Raw genomic sequence first — 21,678 nt, forward strand, 5'->3', positions numbered from 1 at the left:
AAATGCCATCCACATGATACATTAAGATGAAAATGCACAGTTGATGTTGTGTGATAGGAATGAGTTATGAATGAGGAGTTAGAAATGAGGAATGAGTTACTGAATCTACAAATTGTGCGATAGAAAAGGAGAATGAAGAATTAAATCTACAAGTGAGATTTGTTGGAGAATATGGAACCAAATGCAGACAAAGTAGGACAGCGGGAGTAGAGAGAGGAACTTAAGAGCGCTGGGTGCTGTGGGAAAGTCTGGCCGATGGGGCCATGGAAGTGGGGAAAGAAATATGAAAAAGGGGTAGTTTGAAAGGATTTCAAGATAAGCCTTGATTTCGTAATACCACATTCCCAGGGCCCACCCTGGTTGGATGCCAGGGATTGAGCTAAGTGTTAGTGATTTCTCAAAGGTTAAGGAATTGCATAAATAAGCTTTTACAAGAAAGGAAGCCACTGCAAACACTAAAGAACAGCTAGTATCAGAATAAATTTACAAATTAATATATTTCAAAATATATTTTAGTGATATAATCAGCTATCGCCAAGTTCCATTGAGTTCAAATTGATATAACTACTAACTTTTCTCTAGATAGTATACCATTAACTCAGAGAGAAATTTGACCAGTATTTATTTAAGTGTAAAAAGAAGTTTTCAGGTTCCAAATTTTATTATTCATTTTTATATTGTCTTATTACCTATTTATATGTTACAAGTAAACAGATATTTTTCCTGAAATATCAGGTTCTTCATTCCAGGTGAAAAGAATTGTTAGAATAACTTTACTTTTCTGTTAGAAATCCCAGACACTTCCCATAAAGAGAATTTATTTATATCTTCTCAGAGGAAAAAGTTTTAATTGATGATCACTTTTAAATAATAATACCTTGCATGTTGTAGGGTTGTAAATTTAGACTAGTATGGACATCTATTAAGAGCTTTGTTCATCATTATTTAAAATTAGCATGTGCAAAAATTTGTTGTATGTCTACTAATTTAACATCTACTCATAGAGAACTATATTTCTAATATCTCTGTATAAACCCACACAACTAAATGAAAAAAGCCGAAGGGAAACCAAAGTGGGGTTAGATTAGCTTTACTATGACAGTGAGCTAAGATATTAGAAACTAAATTTTTATTATAGTTCCAAGTCTAACAGTTTCCAAGAGGGAAGGTATGAAAGCTTTTAAGTTTGCACCCAGAACCCTTACTAAAATTTGAAAAATCTATTAATAGATTTAAAAATGAGATAGATTCTATAGATAGATAAATAGATCGATAATTTCATGGAGCAGCTGTGGGTAAATTATAAATGTAGACAACTCACTGATAGAAATGTGGTACCAAAAATATATTCGTTCAAAAAAGATTAGGATAAATTATAGTTTATATTCAATCGCACAGAGAGAAAATAATGTTTGATATTTTTCGTAGTCCCTTTCAGTTGGGCATTTTTGGCTAGTAAAGATGCTAAATTGTTAGGTCATATTCATTCATGGATTCAAAGTTACTCTTAACAGCGCATTTTCTATTTACAAAGACTTTCATCTCTAAAATATATTCTTCCTAGCACCTCTCATTCTCATTAGTCAAGTTTGAGAAGTGGAGATAATGCTTCAGAAATGCCTACAATCATGTACTATTTATTTATTTAAAACAATTTTTTTTTGAATTTTTACATTTTATTTTTTTATACAGCAGGTTCTTATTAGTTATCCATTTTATACATATTAGTGTATATATGTCAATCCCAATCTCCCAATTCATCCCACCACCATGTACTGTTTAATGGCAGCCATGAGAATAGTCTTGGCTCAACTTGGTTTAGTTCAGTTCGATTAAGCTATATGTGATGTGCCCGCCAGTTTTAAAGCTAGATACTGAGTTGACGTGGAACAAGCTAGAAGGGCAGAATTATCACAGTGTTAGCTACATTCCAAAGAAAGAAAAGTATTTCAAGTCTCATTTCTGTTCTTTAGTATTAAGACTCACCCTTTGGTGAAAAGGCGCATAGAGAATTTTCAATGGAAAATCTATAAATTTAGGTCTAAAAAAATCTATAACTTTTACATACAACCCCAGCCTTCCATACCAGCTCGCTTCAACCCGCTGCTTGAGGCATAAGGAAAAACTGAGAAAACAAGTGTATCAAGACAGCAGAGGGGATGGGCAGGCTCTGGGAAAGCGTAGGGCGGGTGATGTGTTAGTGCATGCACGTGTGTTTATGTGTTGTCAGAAAGGCAGGGGAGGTTGCCTGGTGGATGAGAGAATTATTAAGGGATTTGTCCAAAATGCAGAGATGAAGGAAGAGGATGAGAATAATAATGATAAAATAAGAAGAGCTCTGATATCATTTCTTAGCCCTGTCAGTTGCCTTCCAGGGCCAGAAAAGGAGCACTCTGAGCATATTTGTATGTCCTACGGAAACTCGTCAATCCTCTGTGTTGACCGAGCTAGCATCTTTCCTGGGTGTCTTTGCTCCTGAGCTGGTCCCCAGAGAATTAACGGCAAGAGCAACAGTGATACCAGCACTTGACACAGTATTTGCCCATAGTACGTGCGAAGTAAATATTTGTTGAACAAACATGTTAATGACTACTTAAAGACAGATGGTTTTTCCATCCTACTTAAGTGATAGTGACAACATAATTATTTTAGAGCTACACCTGCCAAACTGTATCTCTATCTATCTATAAATATATGTATGTATTTAAATGGAGTTAGGCTTCGTTAGCTATTGTTTTATTTAGTACTTTTGAACCTATACTCAAAAGTAAAAGGAGGAATTTTTCTTTCCTGTATACTGTCTTTCCCTAGATTTTTAATCAAGATGATACTAATCTCTAAAACACCAAAAATGTTTAAAGAAAAAAAGTTGTATAAGATGATACTAGACGTATAAAATGTGTTTGGCCACTTTCTTGTTTGTACATTTTCAGCACTAAATCATTTCAATTGTTCATTGCAAGTTTATAAAACTTACCTATCAAACCTTCTGGACCTGGACCTTGGGGTGAGGGACAGGGCAGGAAGCAGGATAACTCAAGAGCAACAAGTTCACCTGTGCGTGGTATTGTCTATTTCTCACCCCAAAGAGGCTCGGCCAGCACCCTGATACTAACACCCACCCACCCTTGTGATACTGGGCACAAGCGCAGGTTTCCCTGACTTGCAATGGTAATGGTAATTACATCCACACAGTAATCTTCCCAGCTTGCCACAAGGGAAAAGAACTTAACCCAGGAGCTCCCTCCCAGCATAGCCCCAGACACTCTCTGACCAGGCTGCATATTCTTCCTCCACCAGGTCATCACTGCCTTCTCCCTCGCCCAGGGCTTAGCATAGTTTTTATTTTAGCTCTTCAATTCTATACTCACAAACCCAGCATTGATTTTGAAAGAAAACAGGTCATCTGTGCTAATCTGTCATCTTGTTTTAAGAGCAATCATATATTTTATGTGAATGATATTTACGTCAATGGCAAGTTTCCTATATACCAGCCACTTTAAAATAGGTTCCCTTCGGTAATTCTCACAATTGGACTATGAAATAGGTACTATTATTGTCTCCCTATTTTTAAGATAAGGAAATGAGACTTAAAGTTTTAAGTCACTCACTCAGTAACACAGGTAGTAAATGTCAGAGCAGAGACAAAGATCTGTCGTAGATCGAGAAACTTCTACCATGATCAACTTCGTACATGGCACAGGTATAGACATAAAATGTAATTGTCTTAAATCACTTGAGATAGTCCATATACAGAAATAGAGACTCCAGTTTGAATAAAATTGTTCTTTGGAAACTAGGTAATACCGCATTCACCTCTGGCAATGACTGTGAACAGGTTTTGCTGTTGACCCCTGGGGAGCCTAGGAGGTCTGCTTCTCAAAGCTCTTCTGAAGACATCCACTAAAGACCTCACAGCCCCTCAGTGAGTTCCTGGAGTGTTCACCCAAGATTTAGCTTAAAGACTGACTCCTAATAGTTCCAGAAATGTAGGAACATAGGCATCGTCTTCCCGCGTTCTCCTGTGCGCCCCCAACACCACAGATGTCATAGTTTCTTCATTCTTCCCCGACCAGGGAACAGGCGTTTCTCTCAAATTCCCACTATCATTCTGCTTGTTCTCTTCTGTTTTTGCTTCTCATCTGTTGAGTATTATTCAGAGATGTAATCTATTACATTAGAGAAGGAAACTGTATCATCATTGGTCATTAGGAATAAAATGTGTAAAGATAGCATATTTAGGGTAAAGCATACCAATAATGAAGTATTTTGAAAGGCCAGATAAACAAGAGAAAAACATGGGGAAATTGCACAGAGAAAGGTGAGCCAAGAGCACAGTGGGCCTTTGGTCATGGTTCCCTAGAAGCTGAACTGCACATGTGAAAATAGGACCCCCTTCCCATGGTAATGACATTATAACTAGGAGATTTGGTTCCCCCTTAGCTTTTACTCTTCGGAATGGCTCAACTCCCTACACTATTACACAAAGAGGTTTTAATTTTTCCTCTTTAGGTGTTTCCTAGAACTTTACTCCCAAGTTAGAATTTCTAGATCGGAGAACATTACCGATTTTGCTTTTGCTTTTGCTTTGTGGATTTAGTATACATATAAAAGATGTGTGATTCGTTTTATTACAGTGTTTTACGTTTGATACAGAAGAAAAATACTATGTTCAGTTCACAAATTATATTTAGATGCTATTTATCAGAGATGAAATACTGGGTGGTATAGACCATTGGTCTGATCTAGGTTAAGTATATCATGGGTCTTTTATTCCAGTCCTCTGTGTAGTTTTATACAGGAACATGGGAATAAGAACAAGGGTAAACATCACAGTGGATTCAGAGAGAGCATTTCCTACATATGTTAGGTTTCTGGTAGACTCTAGACAGATTTTTTTTCATTTCAGACATCTTTATGTGTAATGAATGTTATTGCTGTATTTTTTTCTTGTTACTCTCGATGTTACCGAGGAATGGAAGAGTAATCACAGAGTATTTGTCCTAGAATATTTGGCTTTCGCTGGGGTATTAAAATGGGAGGACTAAACTCTTTATCCAGTAGGTGGCACTCTTGGTCCTCGGACCCCGGCGTTCACAGATGAATGACTGTTCCTTTGCATTGGTTACAGACCATAACAGAATCCATGCCACCGATGTCTTACACGCTGTTTGGTATCTTACGACACAACCTATTCCCGGCCTCTCAACTGTGATTAATGATCACGGATCAGCAAGCGATTCAGGTACGTATGAAGTCCCTCTGTGCTCCCTTGTAAATTATGGGAACAGAAGAGTGGTTTTTTAAAAAGGAAATCAAGACAAATGATATCAGTTTAATACTTTCTTAAAAGCTCTATTATCTTCATTGTCTCTTCTCAGATTCTGACAGTGGGTTTACACATGGACATATGGGATATGTATTCTCAAAAATGTGCAACGTGCCAGATGATAAATACGGATGTTTGTCTGGAAATATCCCTGCCTTGGAGTTGATGGCCCTGTATGTGGCCGCAGCCATGCACGATTTTGATCACCCGGGAAGGACTAATGCTTTCCTGGTTGCAACTAGTGCCCCTCAGGTAAATCTTTCAATTTTGATCAGGGGAAATAATTCAATTTTGAGATTTCTCTTTAGAAAATTAATTTGATAAATCTGACTTTCACTTTAGCTCATATGCATGTGGTGCCTGTTTATATTTAGCCCTGAGATAAAATTCTTAGAGACCATGCTCATTTTGAAAAGATATCATGGTTTGTTCTAAGTCATCAATGGTGCATATGCAACTTTAGCACCCATGGGGATCCCTTCTCAATTTTCTTAGGAAGAAAAACCGCTTGAATTCATGTTAATGAACTTCCCCAACGAAGAAAAGCTGACCTATACAAAAGTTTCTTTCTGAAAAGATTAGAGAACCAAATCTTTCTTGGTTCTCTAATTTAAGAATTAAAGGTTCCTTTGGCTATAAATTTAAGACTATTAAGAATGTAAGGCTCCTCTGGATATAAATCCCATTCCTTTGAGATATATTCATTATAACAATTACTATTCTTATGGCATTTTTATTGGTTAGGAAGAATTAAAAATCAATTTATTTCATTCACTTAAGGGAAATTTTTTACCTGAACATAGTACTCCAAAAACAGTAACTTTAAAGAAGTTCATCTTGGCATGTAAATTAAAGTCCAATATTAATCACTAAGTATTTAGGCAACTCCATCTATATAATTAAATTTAATAAGCTTCTCCTTGATTTAACCAGCTGGACCCATATTACTAAAGATCCCAAGATCTTGTTTTTCTTTCTAGAGGATCTAGAGGCCAATCTGGTCCAGTATTTTTTTTTTTTTTTTTTTTTTTGGTCACGTTTGCTTTTTGTCTTTTTCCCCATTCTCCTCCATTTCCACACCCTCTCTTATAGACTAGTCTAGAATTTTCTTCCAATCTGTATACAATACAAATATCCTGATTTTTTTCCCTCACTGCTTCCTGTAATTTCTTTCCCTGTGCCGTTCATACACCAGAGTATATTTTCCCTAAAGATAAGCAAATCCTTTTGCCAACACCATATACCATTCAATTTTCCTACACACACATGCATTTTCAGTTGCCTCACTTGGTATCTCACGACACAACCTATTCCCAGCCTCTCAACTGTGATTAATGATTACGGATCAGCAAGCAATGATAAATTAATATTTATTAATATTCATAAAATATCAATTTTCATGTCCTTGGTCTTTTTTGTCCTTATACCTTTTTTCCCCTCCATCTAAATCTACCACACTAGTCTCCAAGCATTTTTTAGGCAACTTCCTTTTCCTTTGCAGCATCCCTCAGCATTACTAGAGAATTTCAAACAAGTAGATATTTACTATATACTTTCAATTAGTAGACAGGGGGTGATATTTCCTGTGGCTGATGGTGGGGTAAGAATCTTTTGAATTATGGGCTCCTCAGGGATTCCATTCCTCTGTATTAGTTATATGTATTTAACTAAAAGGAAGTCACTCATTCTAGATGTGGGAAGTAACTGAGTTACTTCTTAGGAATATTAGTATATTTGCATATTTTAATGGTTACATTCCTGTGCCCTGCAAAATAATAATAATAATCTGATAAAAGCTAACTCTAAGCCCTTCAACTGCAAGAATCTGAAATAAAGTTTCAAGGAAATGAAATAACGTTTCAAGGAAATGAACTTTATCTTACAAAAAAGGAAATTTAACCCAGAAAAGTAAGCAATGTACAGCAATAAGTGCTTCTTAATAACCGGCTGCCACGAGATTACATTCCCGTGTTCCCTGATAAAAGCGGATTCCAAAAGCTTTGCATATTCTCATTTATTTTGGTTTTTTAATTTAAAAAGTTGAACTCTTCACTCTCGTCTTTGCCTAGGCGGTGCTCTATAACGATCGTTCAGTTTTGGAGAACCATCATGCAGCTGCTGCGTGGAATCTTTTCATGTCCCGGCCGGAATATAACTTCTTAGTTAACCTTGACCATGTGGAATTTAAGCATTTCCGTTTCCTTGTCATTGAAGCAATTTTGGCCACTGACCTGAAGAAACACTTTGACTTCGTAGCCAAATTTAATGCCAAGGTAACTAGATTTGTACCAGTCTTCATTTTCTGGCCACACTGAAAGAAGTCATGGAATCAAAGTGTTGAACAAAAACTCACTGCTGTCACCTCATATATGTCAAATGTGAAAATGAGAGGCAATGAAATGTTTAACCAGAAGCGGATATTTAGGCATTGGTCCCAACCTGGAAACCTGATACGTTGAGGTGCTGTCTGTATAGATTATACTTTGCACTACAGAGAAATAATAGAATTCTAACTATCGTTGTGTTTCTGTTTGATTTCATTTGCTCTCATCTCCGTGGAATGCTAACAGAAATTACCTGGCAGCAGTAAAGGTCAAAAACCTGAAGCAAATTTCATACCTCAAACATAAATGCCCAAATATTAACTCAAAATTTCTTATTTGTAGCCACATTATTTTAATAGTAATTTAAAACCTATGTTAATATTAAATAGCATTTCTTTTCAATTAATTAATTGAATAATTAATAATTATCCATCATTTGTTATTTTACTTTTTTTGGTGATCTATTTTACTATTAATTTATTTAAGCCAATAACATTATTTGAAACAGCTGAGATGTTTCTCATTACTTGGCATTCTAACCTGCACATGGTAGGAAGACAATCAATATTCTGTTGTTTATTCTCCTGTTCAACTTCTGCTTTCATTGCATCAGAACCCATTTTAACTTTGTCCCTCAAACAGGTGAATGATGAAGTTGGAATAGATTGGACCAATGAAAATGATCGTCTGCTGGTTTGTCAAATGTGTATAAAGTTGGCTGATATCAATGGGCCAGCTAAGTTTAAAGAGCTCCATCTTCAGTGGACAGAGGGTATCGTCAATGAATTTTATGAACAGGTAACTAACTTAACTATTTCTCTTAATCCATATTGAGGCAGCTCATAAATTCCCTAAGGCTTCCAAAAGCGGAAGCGTGATCGGTCTATTTCATATTCATGCTGCCATCAGAAAAGGCACTGGCCAATTTTAATCAGAGGATTAAAAAAATGACAAAAATTGGACTAAACTGTAAGCGTAAAAACTCTAAGATAAAGTTATTTGCAAGTATTAAGTAATACATCGCCTTTCCCTGGACACTGTTAAAGATTAGAAAGAACTTTTTTGAGCATTATAGATAGGACTTATATTTAAAATAAATGTTTGTGCTTTCTAGAAAATAAGGTATTGCCTTTCCTCGGAATAAATTCATAATCAATCCTGAAATATTGAATATAGAAAAAATGTAAAGGAAAGAGAAAATCCAGTTATAATAATTCCGCTACATAGGCATAATCATTGTTGATATTTTGGTATAATTCCTTCATTAATGTTGCTAGGTAACTTCTGGTTTACAATCTGATTTGTTTTCCTAGAAATGAATCAGTTCAAAGTAAACACTTATACAGTAGTACTGTTAAACATAAATAAGAATATCAGAAACTATATAATCACAGAAGACATAATTCAACCCAAAGCCGGGTTGAGGTAGCAACTTTAATTGAGGAATAAGTTACTTTAAAATTCCTGGCAGCCAAGGCAAAACAAAAGGAAAACATGATAGATTATCTGTTTGTTGGATGTTTATATCCAGCATTGCCTTTTATATTCAGCATTGCATTTATATTCTAACTTATACTCTAATATAAGGAACAATGACTAGTGTCATGAGAAAGGTCATCTACTTAGACATTAAACCATTTCTTGTATTTCCCCTTGGTCAAAAACCAAACCCTCAAGATTACCAAACTAGTAAATGGCAGCAAAGCAGTCCGATAGGAATCTTAGTAATGTGGGGAAAATCTCTTAGCAGTCCAGGAAAGAAAAGAGTTCACACGTATGCCTGGGTTCTTGCATATTTGCAAATTTTAGATGCCAAGGGAATGGTGACTGTATTTGTATTTTACACTTTCCTTGTCGTTTGCCTTTCTAGTTAACTGTTCCTGCTACATTCCTATTTCTAGGGTGATGAAGAGGCCAGCCTCGGGTTACCAATAAGCCCTTTCATGGACCGTTCTGCTCCTCAGTTGGCCAACCTTCAGGAATCCTTCATCTCGCACATTGTGGGTCCTCTCTGCAACTCCTATGATTCAGCAGGACTGATGCCAGGGAAATGGGTGGAAGACAGTGATGAGTCAGGAGACACCGATGACCCAGAAGAAGAGGAGGAGGAAGCACCAAACGAAGAGGAAACCTGTAAAAATAGTGAATCTCCAAGTAAGTTATAGAATCTCTCTCGAATGTGCTTCTCCTAGGATTGTTTGCTTACTTAGGTTCACAATAAGTTTGATTATAGAATCTCTCTCGAATGTGCTTCTCCTAGGATTGTTTGCTTACTTAGGTTCACAATAAGTTTGATGCTCCTCGTGAATTTCATAGCTGAGTCCAAATATCACCTGCTGCGGTGAGTATGGATACCCCCACTTCCCCAATATCATGATAATGGAAATTACAGACTGTGGAATCTATTATAATACCATGTTCATAAAAAGGTATGTTCCCTGTTATGAAGTAAGACAATTAAGTAATCAAAGCCTATTTTTCAGAGTATCTGAATGATTTAGGAATCTCAGGTACTATCTAGACCAGCCATAGACTCTTCCTGGCTTGCTTCGAGGGAGGTGCTAAAGTGGTAAGAGGTAGTAGTCACTCATTCATTCATCAAATATTTAGTAAGCACCTATTCTGTGCCAGGCATTCTTCTAGACTGTAAAGACAGAGCCATGAACAAATCAGACAAACAAAAAAAGAAAAATCGATCAATCCTTGCCCTTTTAGACTTATATTCCAGTGGGGTCAGCAGACACTAAGAAAGACAAATCAGTAAATCTGTAATATGTTAGGTACTGATAAATGCTAGAGTTTAAAAATAAAAATGAAAAATAAGAAGGATATGAAATATTGTGCAGAAAGATTAAAATCTTAGGATAGCCATGGACAGTCTAAATAAGAGAGTTTTTTTTTAAACCTGAAAGAAGCAAGGGAAGGGGTGATCCATGGAAAGAGATGTGGACAAAGCATTTCAAAGAGAGAGGAAAGCAAACCGTGTAAAGGTCCTGACGTGGGCACTGGCCGGGTGTTCAAGGAGCGTCCGGAGAGCTGGGAGGCTGAAGCAGAGGAAGGGGGCTGGGGAGTGGGGACTGAGATGATGGAGGGTTAGAAGGTAGGGCTCTGCAGGTCACAGTATGGAGTCTGGCTTTTACTCTGAGTGAGATTGGGAAGCCATCAGAGGTTTTGAGCAGAAGACTTAGTTGATTCAAATTATGTTTTAACTGGATTGCTTCAACTGCTGCATTGAGAATATTCTCGAGTTTAGGGTAAGTGCAAGGGTGTAAGCAGGGCAGTGTGTTAAGAGGCTTTTGAAATTATCCAAGTGAGAGATGACTGTGGCTTTGGACCAGGGTAGTGGCAATAGTGACAGTGAGAAGTGGTCACATCTCGTCATTGATTTGGAGTGCATCATGTAGCCGTTCTAATCTGTTCAACTTAATTGTCTATAAAATCAAGATTATTTTTCTTCACATCTTGAAATATTCTCCACTGTTTCTCCTACCATAGGGAGGAAGCCCTAATAGCATAATTAGGAAAACCAATAACCCTTACAGTGATACTGCACAAATACTGTTCCTATGTTCATGGGAGTATAGTACGTGGTTCCTATCTACCTTCATAAAGGAAGTTCAGTCTTAATATTGATATTTTTCAAGGCCCTTACCAAAAGTATTACCAATGAAAGACATTATGATCATTTTTTCCCTTTTTTTTTTTTTAGCACAGTCAGGGAAATGCACGACTTCGTTCATTTGGCCATCTAGGTAAAGAGATATTCTAACGTGTGTATTAACCTATTTTGCCCTCGTATAAGTGCCTTGTCGTAAGCTCACATAAGCAGAGATAAAGAACTCATTATTAACCATAGACTGGTGAGACAGGGCAAGTTTGGCTTTAGGTCAGACTTTTGCTTAAGGTCTAACCCGTATATTAACTTTTATACAGAATGGGAGGAAAATCAGAAGTTGTTTTCCTTCAGTATTCTATTATCAAAGTAATTTTATTTTATTCCTCTGATGCTTATCAAAAGATGTCTATTAAAAAGTTTGTGCTGATCTTGGGATTCAGAGGTAGGAGCCAAGATAGGATTCATGGATTATTCATTTTCTCATTTAATAAACATGCCTGAATTTTACATTTTTACTTTTTGTTCATTCAGAGAGCCAGGTAATTTGCTGTCTGACTAAGGACTGGACAGTTTTTCCACCGAATGTTATTGGAAAGTGTGGTCAGCTTAGCCTCTGGGAAAGCTTTGTTCCCGTGGGCCCTATTTGATTGCTATTTGAACTCAAATACATTGAAGCAACACATACATAATCTAGGCATCAAGAATTGAAGAACCTAGGTTAGGAGGTTTAACAGGCTCAACTCGTCAGCGTTGGCTTCAGCAGCAAACACAACAAACAACCAAATATTCGATTTGTCTCTGTTCTGTAGGGTTGGGTGGCCATACTGACTCTCGGATTCTGGTGTGTTACTCACTGACCTTCCCATTTTTAATCAAGCTCACTAAAGCAGGAATGAGAATTCTGTGGATTCTGTTTACTAATGGCTTCTAAAAGTCAACTGGTCACCTTTACGTTCAAATTTAAAACATCATCAACAATGATTTGATAACCATAGCTTTTGAAAAATTATATTTGAACTATGCCTTTATAGCAAAGAAAATGATAAATATTGGGCAGTGTTAGTATCTAGTAAAAATTGGCCACGTGGAATAACAGAATTCTAGAAATGGAAGGGGAATCAGTGATCATGCAGTTCAGCTGCCTCATTTTACAAAAGTCGAAACTGAGGCTCAGAAGTTTGACAACCCAAGGTGTAGACGGATTCCACAGAACCAGAAAGGAAACCCAGGTCTCCTTGTTTTAACTCCAGTGTTATTGACTCTTAGTAATTTTAATTTCAGGATTCATATTGACTGAGATGGTTAACTTGATTTAACCTGAAACTTAGATTTCAGAAAAAAATGTAAATTAAATATGCACTGATAATTTCAGCAATTTGCAAAACTTGGAGGTCTCTCAGGAAACACAGAATAAGATATTTCAATATGGTATCCTGGGTAAAGAAGGCATTTTTCCCCACCTCATAATTAAATTTGAAAGATTCCTACAGCAAACTAAGAGGTTTCTAATGAAGTACTAAAGCTGCATTTAGAGTTTGAGCAATGAAAGGATCTTTGTTCTCATTTCAAAAGGTTCCAGTGCTGAACAATTTGGCTCTCAATACAGGCATGTTTTAGACCACCTGCAGACTCTAATCTACGCAAATTTATTTGGTACAAACTTTCTCCTACGTCACCTTATTCAGTTTAATTCCAGAGAGGTTTAGCAGCATTAATAAGAGAACAGCTGCTCTCATGGGGGCTGCCCCAAAAGGAAAAAGAGAAAAGTTGAGCTTTTGTTAGCTTCTTCCCTGTGAACGCACTACCGTGAACCTGTATAACTTTTGGATGGAATAATCACCTTGAGCAGTAGAGCATGTGCTGTGACTGATTCAAGTCCATCCTTCACCCAGTGATCATCTGTAACTCGCTTGACTCAAAGGATTAGGTTAAAAAGTATATTAACATGTAAAGATTGAACTTCACTACAATAAAAACAATGTAGAAATAGACAAGTAGATAGCTTTGATAGAAAAGTAATTTTAAAGGTTTGCTCTTAAAAATTGAATGGATTAATATATTTTATTGATTTCTATAGAAAGAATTCAGATTTTTTTTCAATTTTATTTTATGTATATATTGCCCTTGTTAAGAATCTTATAATTGAAGAAATTGGTGTTATGCTCCAGGGCCCCGTGCCCTCTGCCTGTACACATGCCCCTCACATACCTAGAATGCTGCCAGCCCGTTCTCCACCCAGTGTATTTAATTCTCATAATGTACCTCTCAGCTCAAATGTCATGTCCTTTGGAAAAAGTCTTATCTACTCCCTCACAGGTTGAGTACCTGATGTTGCCATACTTTGATGTGTCAGAGAGAAATTGCACTGCATACTTGTTAAAAATGGTAAGGAAGACTTTCTTCAAGACTATTAAAATAGGAGAGAGACATTGGACTGAACTCCATTGAAAACAAAGGCAGGAGAGTTTTTACACGCTGGAATGAGCTAAGGAAAAAGTATTGAGGATCTTAAAGGGGAGTTGGTCAATGTGATTAGGCCATTTTTGTTTGCTAATTGGTGCTTACTGCAGTTAGGCTCCTTCCTACACACAGAGATCGGTGATAGGGACCCTATCTTTTTTTTTTTGTCTTTTACCCATTTTATTTTATTTTTTTACATCTTTATTGGAGTATAATTGCTTTACAATGGTGTGTTAGTTTCTGCTTTATAACAAAGTGAATCAGTTATACATATACATATGTTCCCCTATCTCTTCCCCCTCTTGCGTCTCCCTCCCTCCCACCCTCCCTATCCCACCCCTCTAGGTGGTCACAAAGCACCGAGCTGATCTCCCTGTGCTATGCGGCTGCTTCCCACTAGCTATCTACCTTACGTTTGGTAGTGTATATATGTCCATGCCACTCTCTCGCTTTGTCACAGCTCACCCTTCCCCCTCCCCATATCCTCAAGTCCATTCTCTAGTAGTTCTGTGTCTTTATTCCTGTCTTACCCCTAGGTTTTTCATGACATTTTTTTTCTTAAATTCCATATATATGTGTTAGCATACGGTATTTGTCTCTCTCTTTCTGACTTACTTCACTCTGTATGACAGACTCTAGGTCTATCCACCTCATTACAAATAGCTCAATTTCGTTTCTTTTTATGGCTGAGTAATATTCCATTGTATATATGTGCCACATCTTCTTTATCCATTCATCTGATGATGGGCACTTAGGTTGTTTCCATCTCCGGGCTATTGTAAATGGAGCTGCAATGAACATTTTGGTATGTGACTCTTTTTGAATTATGGTTTTCTCAGGGTATATGCCCAGTAGTGGGATTGCTGGGTCATATGGTAGTTCTATTTGTAGTTTCTTAAGGAACCTCCATACTGTTCTCCATAGTGGCTGTACCAATTCACTTTCCCACCAGCAGTGCAAGAGTGTTCCCTTTTCTCCACACCCTCTCCAGCATTTATTGTTTCTGGATTTTTTGATGATGGCCATTCTGACTGGTGTGAGATGACATCTCACTGTAGTTTTGATTTGCATTTCTCTAATGATTAATGAAGTTGAGCATTCTTTCATGTGTCTGTTGTCAATCTGTATATCTTCTTTGGAGAAATATCTATTTAGGTCTTCTGCCTATTTTTGGATTGGGTTGTTTGTTTTTTGGTTATTGAGCTGCATGAGCTGCTTATAAGTTTTGGAGATTAATCCTTTGTCAGTCGCTTCATTTGCAAATATTTTCCCCCGTTCTGAGGGTTGTCTTTTGGTCCTATCTTTCTTAATAATTGCATTTCAAAGGGCTGGCTCCCAGGTCCTTGAGAAAGACGTTTCCTGGGTTGTCAAACTGGCTAGAGGCTGGGAGATTTATCTACATTACCAAGGGGCAGAGAAAGAATTTGCAATTATAAGTTTTAGATCAGGGTCCTAGTGTCTGGAAGAAACCTATCTGAAGTTTAGTGAAGATGAGGGGAACATTAAGGCCATCTTGGTCACTTATCTAGGTCCATCATAAAACATAGCATGTGTATTTCAGTTCTGACCTTCTGGGCCCTCTCTCCTATAGATGGTAAGCTCCTTTAAGGCAAACTCTGAGACTCATTGGTCTTTGTTTCCATAGCATCCAGAAAAATTCTTGTCAGTTAGTTAGTAGGTGATCAATATAAGCTGACTGATGGGTCCATCTCATGAATAAGATAATGAATATAGTAAATAGAGTTTTTAAAATTCTTGCTTATGAGTCTGCCTGTATCCATTTCCCCCCCCCCCACCCTGGCATTCATCCAACTTAATAATTTCCTTATGTGTCTGTATGGTTCAAAAGTAATTCAAAATAATTTGGTGTCCTTTTTCTGAACTATGTTTTAAAAATTGATCTTATCATCTTTTAAGGTACAAGACTTTAATAATAAAACTGTTGAAGGAATCATTAGCACTTCCACAAAAATTTTGGTGGAAAATTTTGGTGGAAATTTTGGTGGAAAAAGCAATCGGCTTTTTTTTTCCTTTTTTTTTTTGTTATTGTTACTATTTTTTTTCTTTTGTTTTTCCTTCCAGATTTTACATGGTAAATCATTACTACTTCATTAAATAAATTCAAATTTCCTTGCAGATCATCCTGGTAACTTGTACTGTTAACTCTTTAATGCAGTCTCAGATCAGGATTTTCTGTGGACCACATTTTCATACTTTTATTATTTTTATCATCAATCAATCACTTGTCAACACTTCACCATGTACTTGGAATTGTGGAACAGAAACTAGAGAGGACATCATTCATTTAGTAAACTCTTACTGAATACTAACTAAAGTCTGGAGCTTTGCAGATATGTATGCAAAAGGAGGAAAAACTTCTGTCCATAGAGAAGCTTATAATCCAATGTGAGAATCTGTCTTAACTTCCAAATTCTTGGCCTATGTCTAAAATGGTCACTTGAATGAAGGTACATTACATTCTGTGCTTAGAAGAGAATAACTGCCTACTTAACTTCTCCACTTGGAGGTCTCCCAGACACTTCATGTTCAACATACGCCTCAAGTCTGCTCATCTAATGTGCCCTTTCTCAGAACATCTTGCCACTCAGCTGTTCACGTCAGAAAGCTCAGGGTTGTCTTTGATTCCTCCCTTCTTTTTTCCTTACATTTAACCAGTTGCCAAGTGCTGTTGATTATACCTCACAAATGTATCTCACATTTATCTACTCATCTTCGTTTCCATTGTCCCCATCCTAGTCCAAGCCACCATCATCATGCAGCATCCTCCCAGCTAAGTCATTTCCCTCTCTTTCTGCCACCTTTCAAAGACTTTGTACAACTCAGTGTAATTGTCCTTACTTGTTTACTCTCTATTTTCCCACTAGAGTCAAAGCTCCCTGCTAGAGGAGTTTGAAATTAATTTTTTAGTCCACAGGAAACAGAACAGTGCTATCAAAACTGTCTTTTTTAAAAAATCAATATTGTAGACTTTTGTGAGTTGAATTGGTTGACAAAGCAGAGGAACACGTAACAAGGAATTATTCCAGTAATCTATGTGGCAAATCTTGAGAGTCTGAATGGAGTGAGAGTAATAACTCCACGAAACATACAAAACCTTGTACTGGACGTTACGTTACCAGATATTAAATACTGTTCACAGTACGTCTCAATGATATGTTAATGGTTCATGCCATCTTCCTCTTATTTCCCCACTCTCAAAAATGATTATTACAATATACACATCAAGTGATTGATAGATATATGTATCCATTTGGTACTTGACCCCTATGAATAGGGGAAAAAACTGTCCTGTACTCAACACACAAATAAGTAGTCTAATTCGGTGTTTTCTCAGGAAAGAAAACTTTCAAAAGGAGAAAAGTCTACTGCCAAATAACTCAGCACCTTCTGCAGAACCACAAGATGTGGAAGAAAGTCATTGAGGAGGAACAGAGGTTGGCGGGCATAGAGGATCAGTCCCTGGACCAGTCCCCCCAGCAGCATCCCTCAGACCAGATCCAGGCCATCAAGGAAGAAGATGAAGAAAAGGGGAAGCCGAGAGGAGACGAAACCCCAACCCCAAAGCCAAACCAGTGACAATGGATAAATGAGCTATGTTTCGAAACAGAGTGACTTGTCACAGACTCTTTTCAAGCCAGCACAACACTTAGACACAACACTGTAGAAATACGAGAAGATGGGCAAACGGCTAAGGCATTTTGGGATTCTTTGCATTTTATGTGTTTATTTTTACAGTGAGGTACATGGTTTAAAAAACTCTCACTCAGAGAAGCTTTCACATTATAACAACACCAGCTTCTAAGGATTTTTTTTAAAGGAAGAAGTATATATGTGTGTGTATATAAGCTCTCACATAGATCCATGTAAAACATATTCACAGACACACACGCAGACACACAGACACACCAAAAAGCCGGGATTCCTGGCTCCACGATTTAGTAACATTCATGTTAAGATATATAGTGGTCACTGTGATATAATAAATCATAAAGGAAAAACTAAAGGAAAAGAAATTCCAAAGGAGATGGTGAAGCTTTAGCCGGGAAGCAGTGTAGCAAATGTAGGTTACGACTAAGAAGCTTTTGCTCTTAGTACTGAGGGATGAAAGTTCCAGAGCATTGTTTGAATTCTTATACATCCTGCCAGCATTGTGTGTGTGTGTGTGTGTGTGTGTGTGTGTGTGTGTGTGTGTGTGTGTGTGTGTGTGTAAGAGAGAGAGAGATGGAAAGGATGCTCATGTGTATGTACATTTGTGTGTATGTAAAGAGGGATTTTTGTGGTTTTAGTTGTTCATAGCATTGCTGCAGCAGACGACTCAGCACATGTGAACAAACAGGATGAAGTTCGCTCTGGAGAGTCCTTAAGAGGCAGCCATCCCAAACGCCTGCCTCTACTTGGCTTCAGTAAAAGTCCCTCTGCAGAAGGAGGGGATTGGCAGGCTGGGGGAGAGGGCCACGGGCCTGTGCATCCCTTCAAGGCTCTCTGTCACCAGCCTTAAACCAGGAGGACTGAGACATTTCCCAGTCTAGTCGCTGAATGAATGTATAGGAGCTGTTTGTCTGTCTGTCTGTCTGTCTGTCACTCACCTAAAATCAAATCACCACGGAAGGGGATGGAATTCTTTAAACAGAAACACCTCAGAAGGAGCTGAAGTCAGGTCTTTTCATCAGGTTACAGTTGTAAAAGGTCGCCAGAGAAGGCCTGAGAAATGGCTCGTAATGGGGATCGCCTATGTCTTAATTTGCTGCAAAATGTGCAGTAGAAAAAGAAAAAAAAGAAAGGAAGGCAAGCAGAAACCCACTCTGGGATAGCTAGTGAGTGAGTGAGAGATGAAGGGGAAAATTTCAACCTAGGGTTTGGTGTTTATTGACATAGTGAAAGCCTGATTCTTGGCACCTGGTGAAGATTGGCTTTTGGGTGGCAAAGCTGGTGAAGATTGGCTTTTGGGTGGCAAAGGTTGCACGGACAACCCTATTGTACTGCTGCACTCACGGTGTGATGATGGGGTGACTTCTAGCTGTAATCTGGCCCATTGTCATGTTTCTTTTGGCAGGGAAGACTTGAGGGATTTGGGGGGACTGGGCCTATCATTGACAGTCTTTTTTTTTTTTTTGGTTTGTTTATCTACACTTGTTTATGCTGTGAGCCAAACCTCTATTTAAAAAGTTGATACTCACTTTCAATATTTTATTTCATATTATTATATTTGTCATGAATAGTTATCTTGATGTAAATATAAAGATTTGTTTTTGTTTCTGTAGATAGTCAACTCTTTTTTTTTAAAGGGAAAAGGGAAACATTTTTATAAAGTTCTATTTTAATCACCATTTTTATACATTGTAGCTCTCTCCAAGCCCAGTAAGAGATGGATGGTTCATTTGCATGGAGGTCTGTGAACACCCACTCATCTACCTGTTCTAATTTAAATGATAACCGGATACAGTTATTTTATGCCAATTAAATGAGGATGCGGCAAAGAATGTTTTTTCACTAGCAACTCTGGCTAACTTTTGGGTAACTTCTGGATCCACATCTCCCAAGTGAAAGACTTTCTTAAACAATGAGAAATGTTTATAATTGGTGTCCCTTTCTTCTCAACACTTTTTGCTTGTAACATTTCCTTTGATACTATATCCTGGTCTGCTCATCATCTAAACAACCTTAGCTTCAAGTAAATCTTGCTTGTGATTTCTACTTTTTATTTCCTCTCAAATCATAGAAAAGAGTGTTTACATTAAAAATGCCTTCATTTCTCATAAATGGATATTCTTCCCTTCCAAAGCAATGATTATACAATAATCCATGGCATTTTTTAAATAAGGCAAAGATAATACAATCCAAAATAAACATAGTTTCAAGGCAAATTTCCCAAAAAGTAGGAAAATATGAAAAGGATCAAACAGATGCAGATTCTACCTAAATAATGAGAATAATTTGTTTTTTTTTTTTTTTTTGAGTTAACATCAGGTCTTCATTATTTAGGACTTACGGAGTTGTTTTCCATTTTTTTAGTATTCCCTGTGTGTCTCTTTGTTTGCAAAACTTACTGTGAGTCAAATACATTTCCCCAGTGAATTTATTTTCCTTCCATGGCAAATAACAGAAGGGGGGGAAAAAAGCATTTATACTCACATACCTCTTGTATCTAATTACTTAACAAAACTAATCTTTCCCCCTGCTCCAAATGCCATATGTCTCTAAAATAAATGTAAGTCCAGGAAAAATCTAGGTATGGAGCAAGTTAAATGGCGACAGAGTAGTTATACATTCATAACCATATATTGGTGGCTTCCTCAACGCTCCATGACCCCAAGTAGGGGCCCGCCTGGCTGCCAGAGTAGAGGTCTAAGCACACTAGCTGGTTTTTGTTTTGTTCTGTTTTCAAGTACATGAAATAATCATGGCCAAAGCAGTAAGAACCTCTTCATTCCAGAACTGTGCTCACCAGTCTAGGCAGATTAATCATTTTTTTCCTTCAAAGAAAGATATATTGCCAGTGTATTAAAGCTAAAGTCAGTTCAAGAAAAGGAATGGCGATTCTTCAAGCGCTTGACTTTCATACACACCCAGTACATCCCACAGGATGCCGAGGGACATGAAAAGATGTTTTCTGCTAGTGGTGGTCTCCCCGTCCTTGGTGACAGCAGTATTACTGTGTTCACTTCCAACTCCAGAGCTTGCTTCCTGTAGTGCCAGTGTATTTGTTGCAATTCACTACATTTTTATATGAGCTTAATTATAGGTGCCATTAGATAAACTCAGGTCTTTCAAATGAAGGAATGTCTAGCCCATTTAGGGAAAAGAATTGTATGGACAGCCATGAAGCTAATGGTAGGAAAAGTTGGAATTTGGTGGCCTTGATGCTAGTGGTTGCTTTCTGTTAAGGAAAAGACCAGGTATACTAAGAATGTCATCGATGTCATTTCCAGCATGCCGACAGAACGTCTTTCTGGTTATCGATCTAAGCCAACCTTGAGAATATTGTTTCCTTGGTGAAAACACCACTTCAGCATATTTTAAAACTAAGTTATTTTTGTCATTTATATAAGACCTGGTTTTGCTCTTAGTCAAAGATGAAGACAGTAGCTCTGTACAGGGATTTATCTACATCCGTCTTCACCTGAGAAGTGAAGGAATTTCCTCATATTATGTTTAAGAAAATACCCACTTTCTAAACACAGAACACGAAATTATGTCTGTTCCGTTTTGATGGAATTCCAGAACAAATCCTAACCATTGCAATCTCAGTAAAACTAAAGACGACGGTATGTCAAGCGGACTTCATATTACATGTATAATACGTATTGCAATTTCCTCACACCCCTGCCTCTCTTGATTTGCAATGTCCTGATGTCCCCTGTCACTTTCCCAGAGAACTTTCTTTGAAGGTAAAAGCTGTGCAAAAGGCATGAGACTCAGGCCTATTTTTTGTTAAAATGATGGAAAAACATAAATTATTTTCTAAGTAATAAAGATATGAAAATTATCATTGTAAATAAAGTCTAAAGCTTGAAACGACTGCTTTACAAAAGTGAACTATTTGTGTGATGAACAACTCCTAACTAATGAGAAGTAAAGAATCAAATTATCATTTCTATTCTGCTTTAGGAGGTATTTTTGGTGCTTCCATATCAGTATGGGGATCTCCACTGTCCCTGTCATTCAGTTTTTCTAAAATAATACTGAAAGCCACAATAAGGGTCTTATTGTCCTTCTCTTCCATCCTAAGTCTGATTCCCACTTAATACGTTTCCTGGTTTATATGCAATTTTGGAAATAAACTGCCTTTGCAAACGGGCAGAAGGCTCCAGTAAAACAGTTCTGTAAACTTTCATAATCTACAGTAAATCAGATTCTCCATATAATTATCAGCTAATGGGTGTGGAAAAAAGCAACAAGTTTTCAAACGCTAATAGCTCAACTCCAGG

The 21,678-nt window shown here is 37.3% G+C and overlaps 1 protein-coding gene and 1 long non-coding RNA gene across 2 annotated transcripts in view; one reads left to right on the plus strand and one right to left on the minus strand.

Annotated features, from left to right (window-relative positions):
* Positions 1-17,911, plus strand: part of PDE3A (phosphodiesterase 3A) — a gene marked incomplete at its 5' end in the record, with an annotated part of 299,622 nt that extends 281,711 nt beyond the window's left edge. The window contains 6 exons of the mRNA XM_082849843.1: positions 5,132-5,245; positions 5,382-5,581; positions 7,399-7,602; positions 8,296-8,451; positions 9,555-9,807; positions 17,085-17,911. Of these exons, the coding sequence (XP_082705969.1) occupies positions 5,132-5,245; positions 5,382-5,581; positions 7,399-7,602; positions 8,296-8,451; positions 9,555-9,807; positions 17,085-17,326 (1,169 nt within the window). The 3' untranslated portion in view covers positions 17,327-17,911. The remainder of the gene's footprint in view (positions 1-5,131; positions 5,246-5,381; positions 5,582-7,398; positions 7,603-8,295; positions 8,452-9,554; positions 9,808-17,084) is intronic.
* LOC309968564 overlaps positions 1-21,678 on the minus strand; it is a 152,279-nt gene that overhangs the window by 14,423 nt on the left and 116,178 nt on the right. The gene's annotated exons all lie outside the window — the stretch shown is intronic.

The sequence above is a fragment of the Leucopleurus acutus genome, assembly GCF_964270905.1.
Source record: "Leucopleurus acutus genome assembly, chromosome: 11".
NCBI lineage: Eukaryota > Metazoa > Chordata > Mammalia > Artiodactyla > Delphinidae > Leucopleurus > Leucopleurus acutus.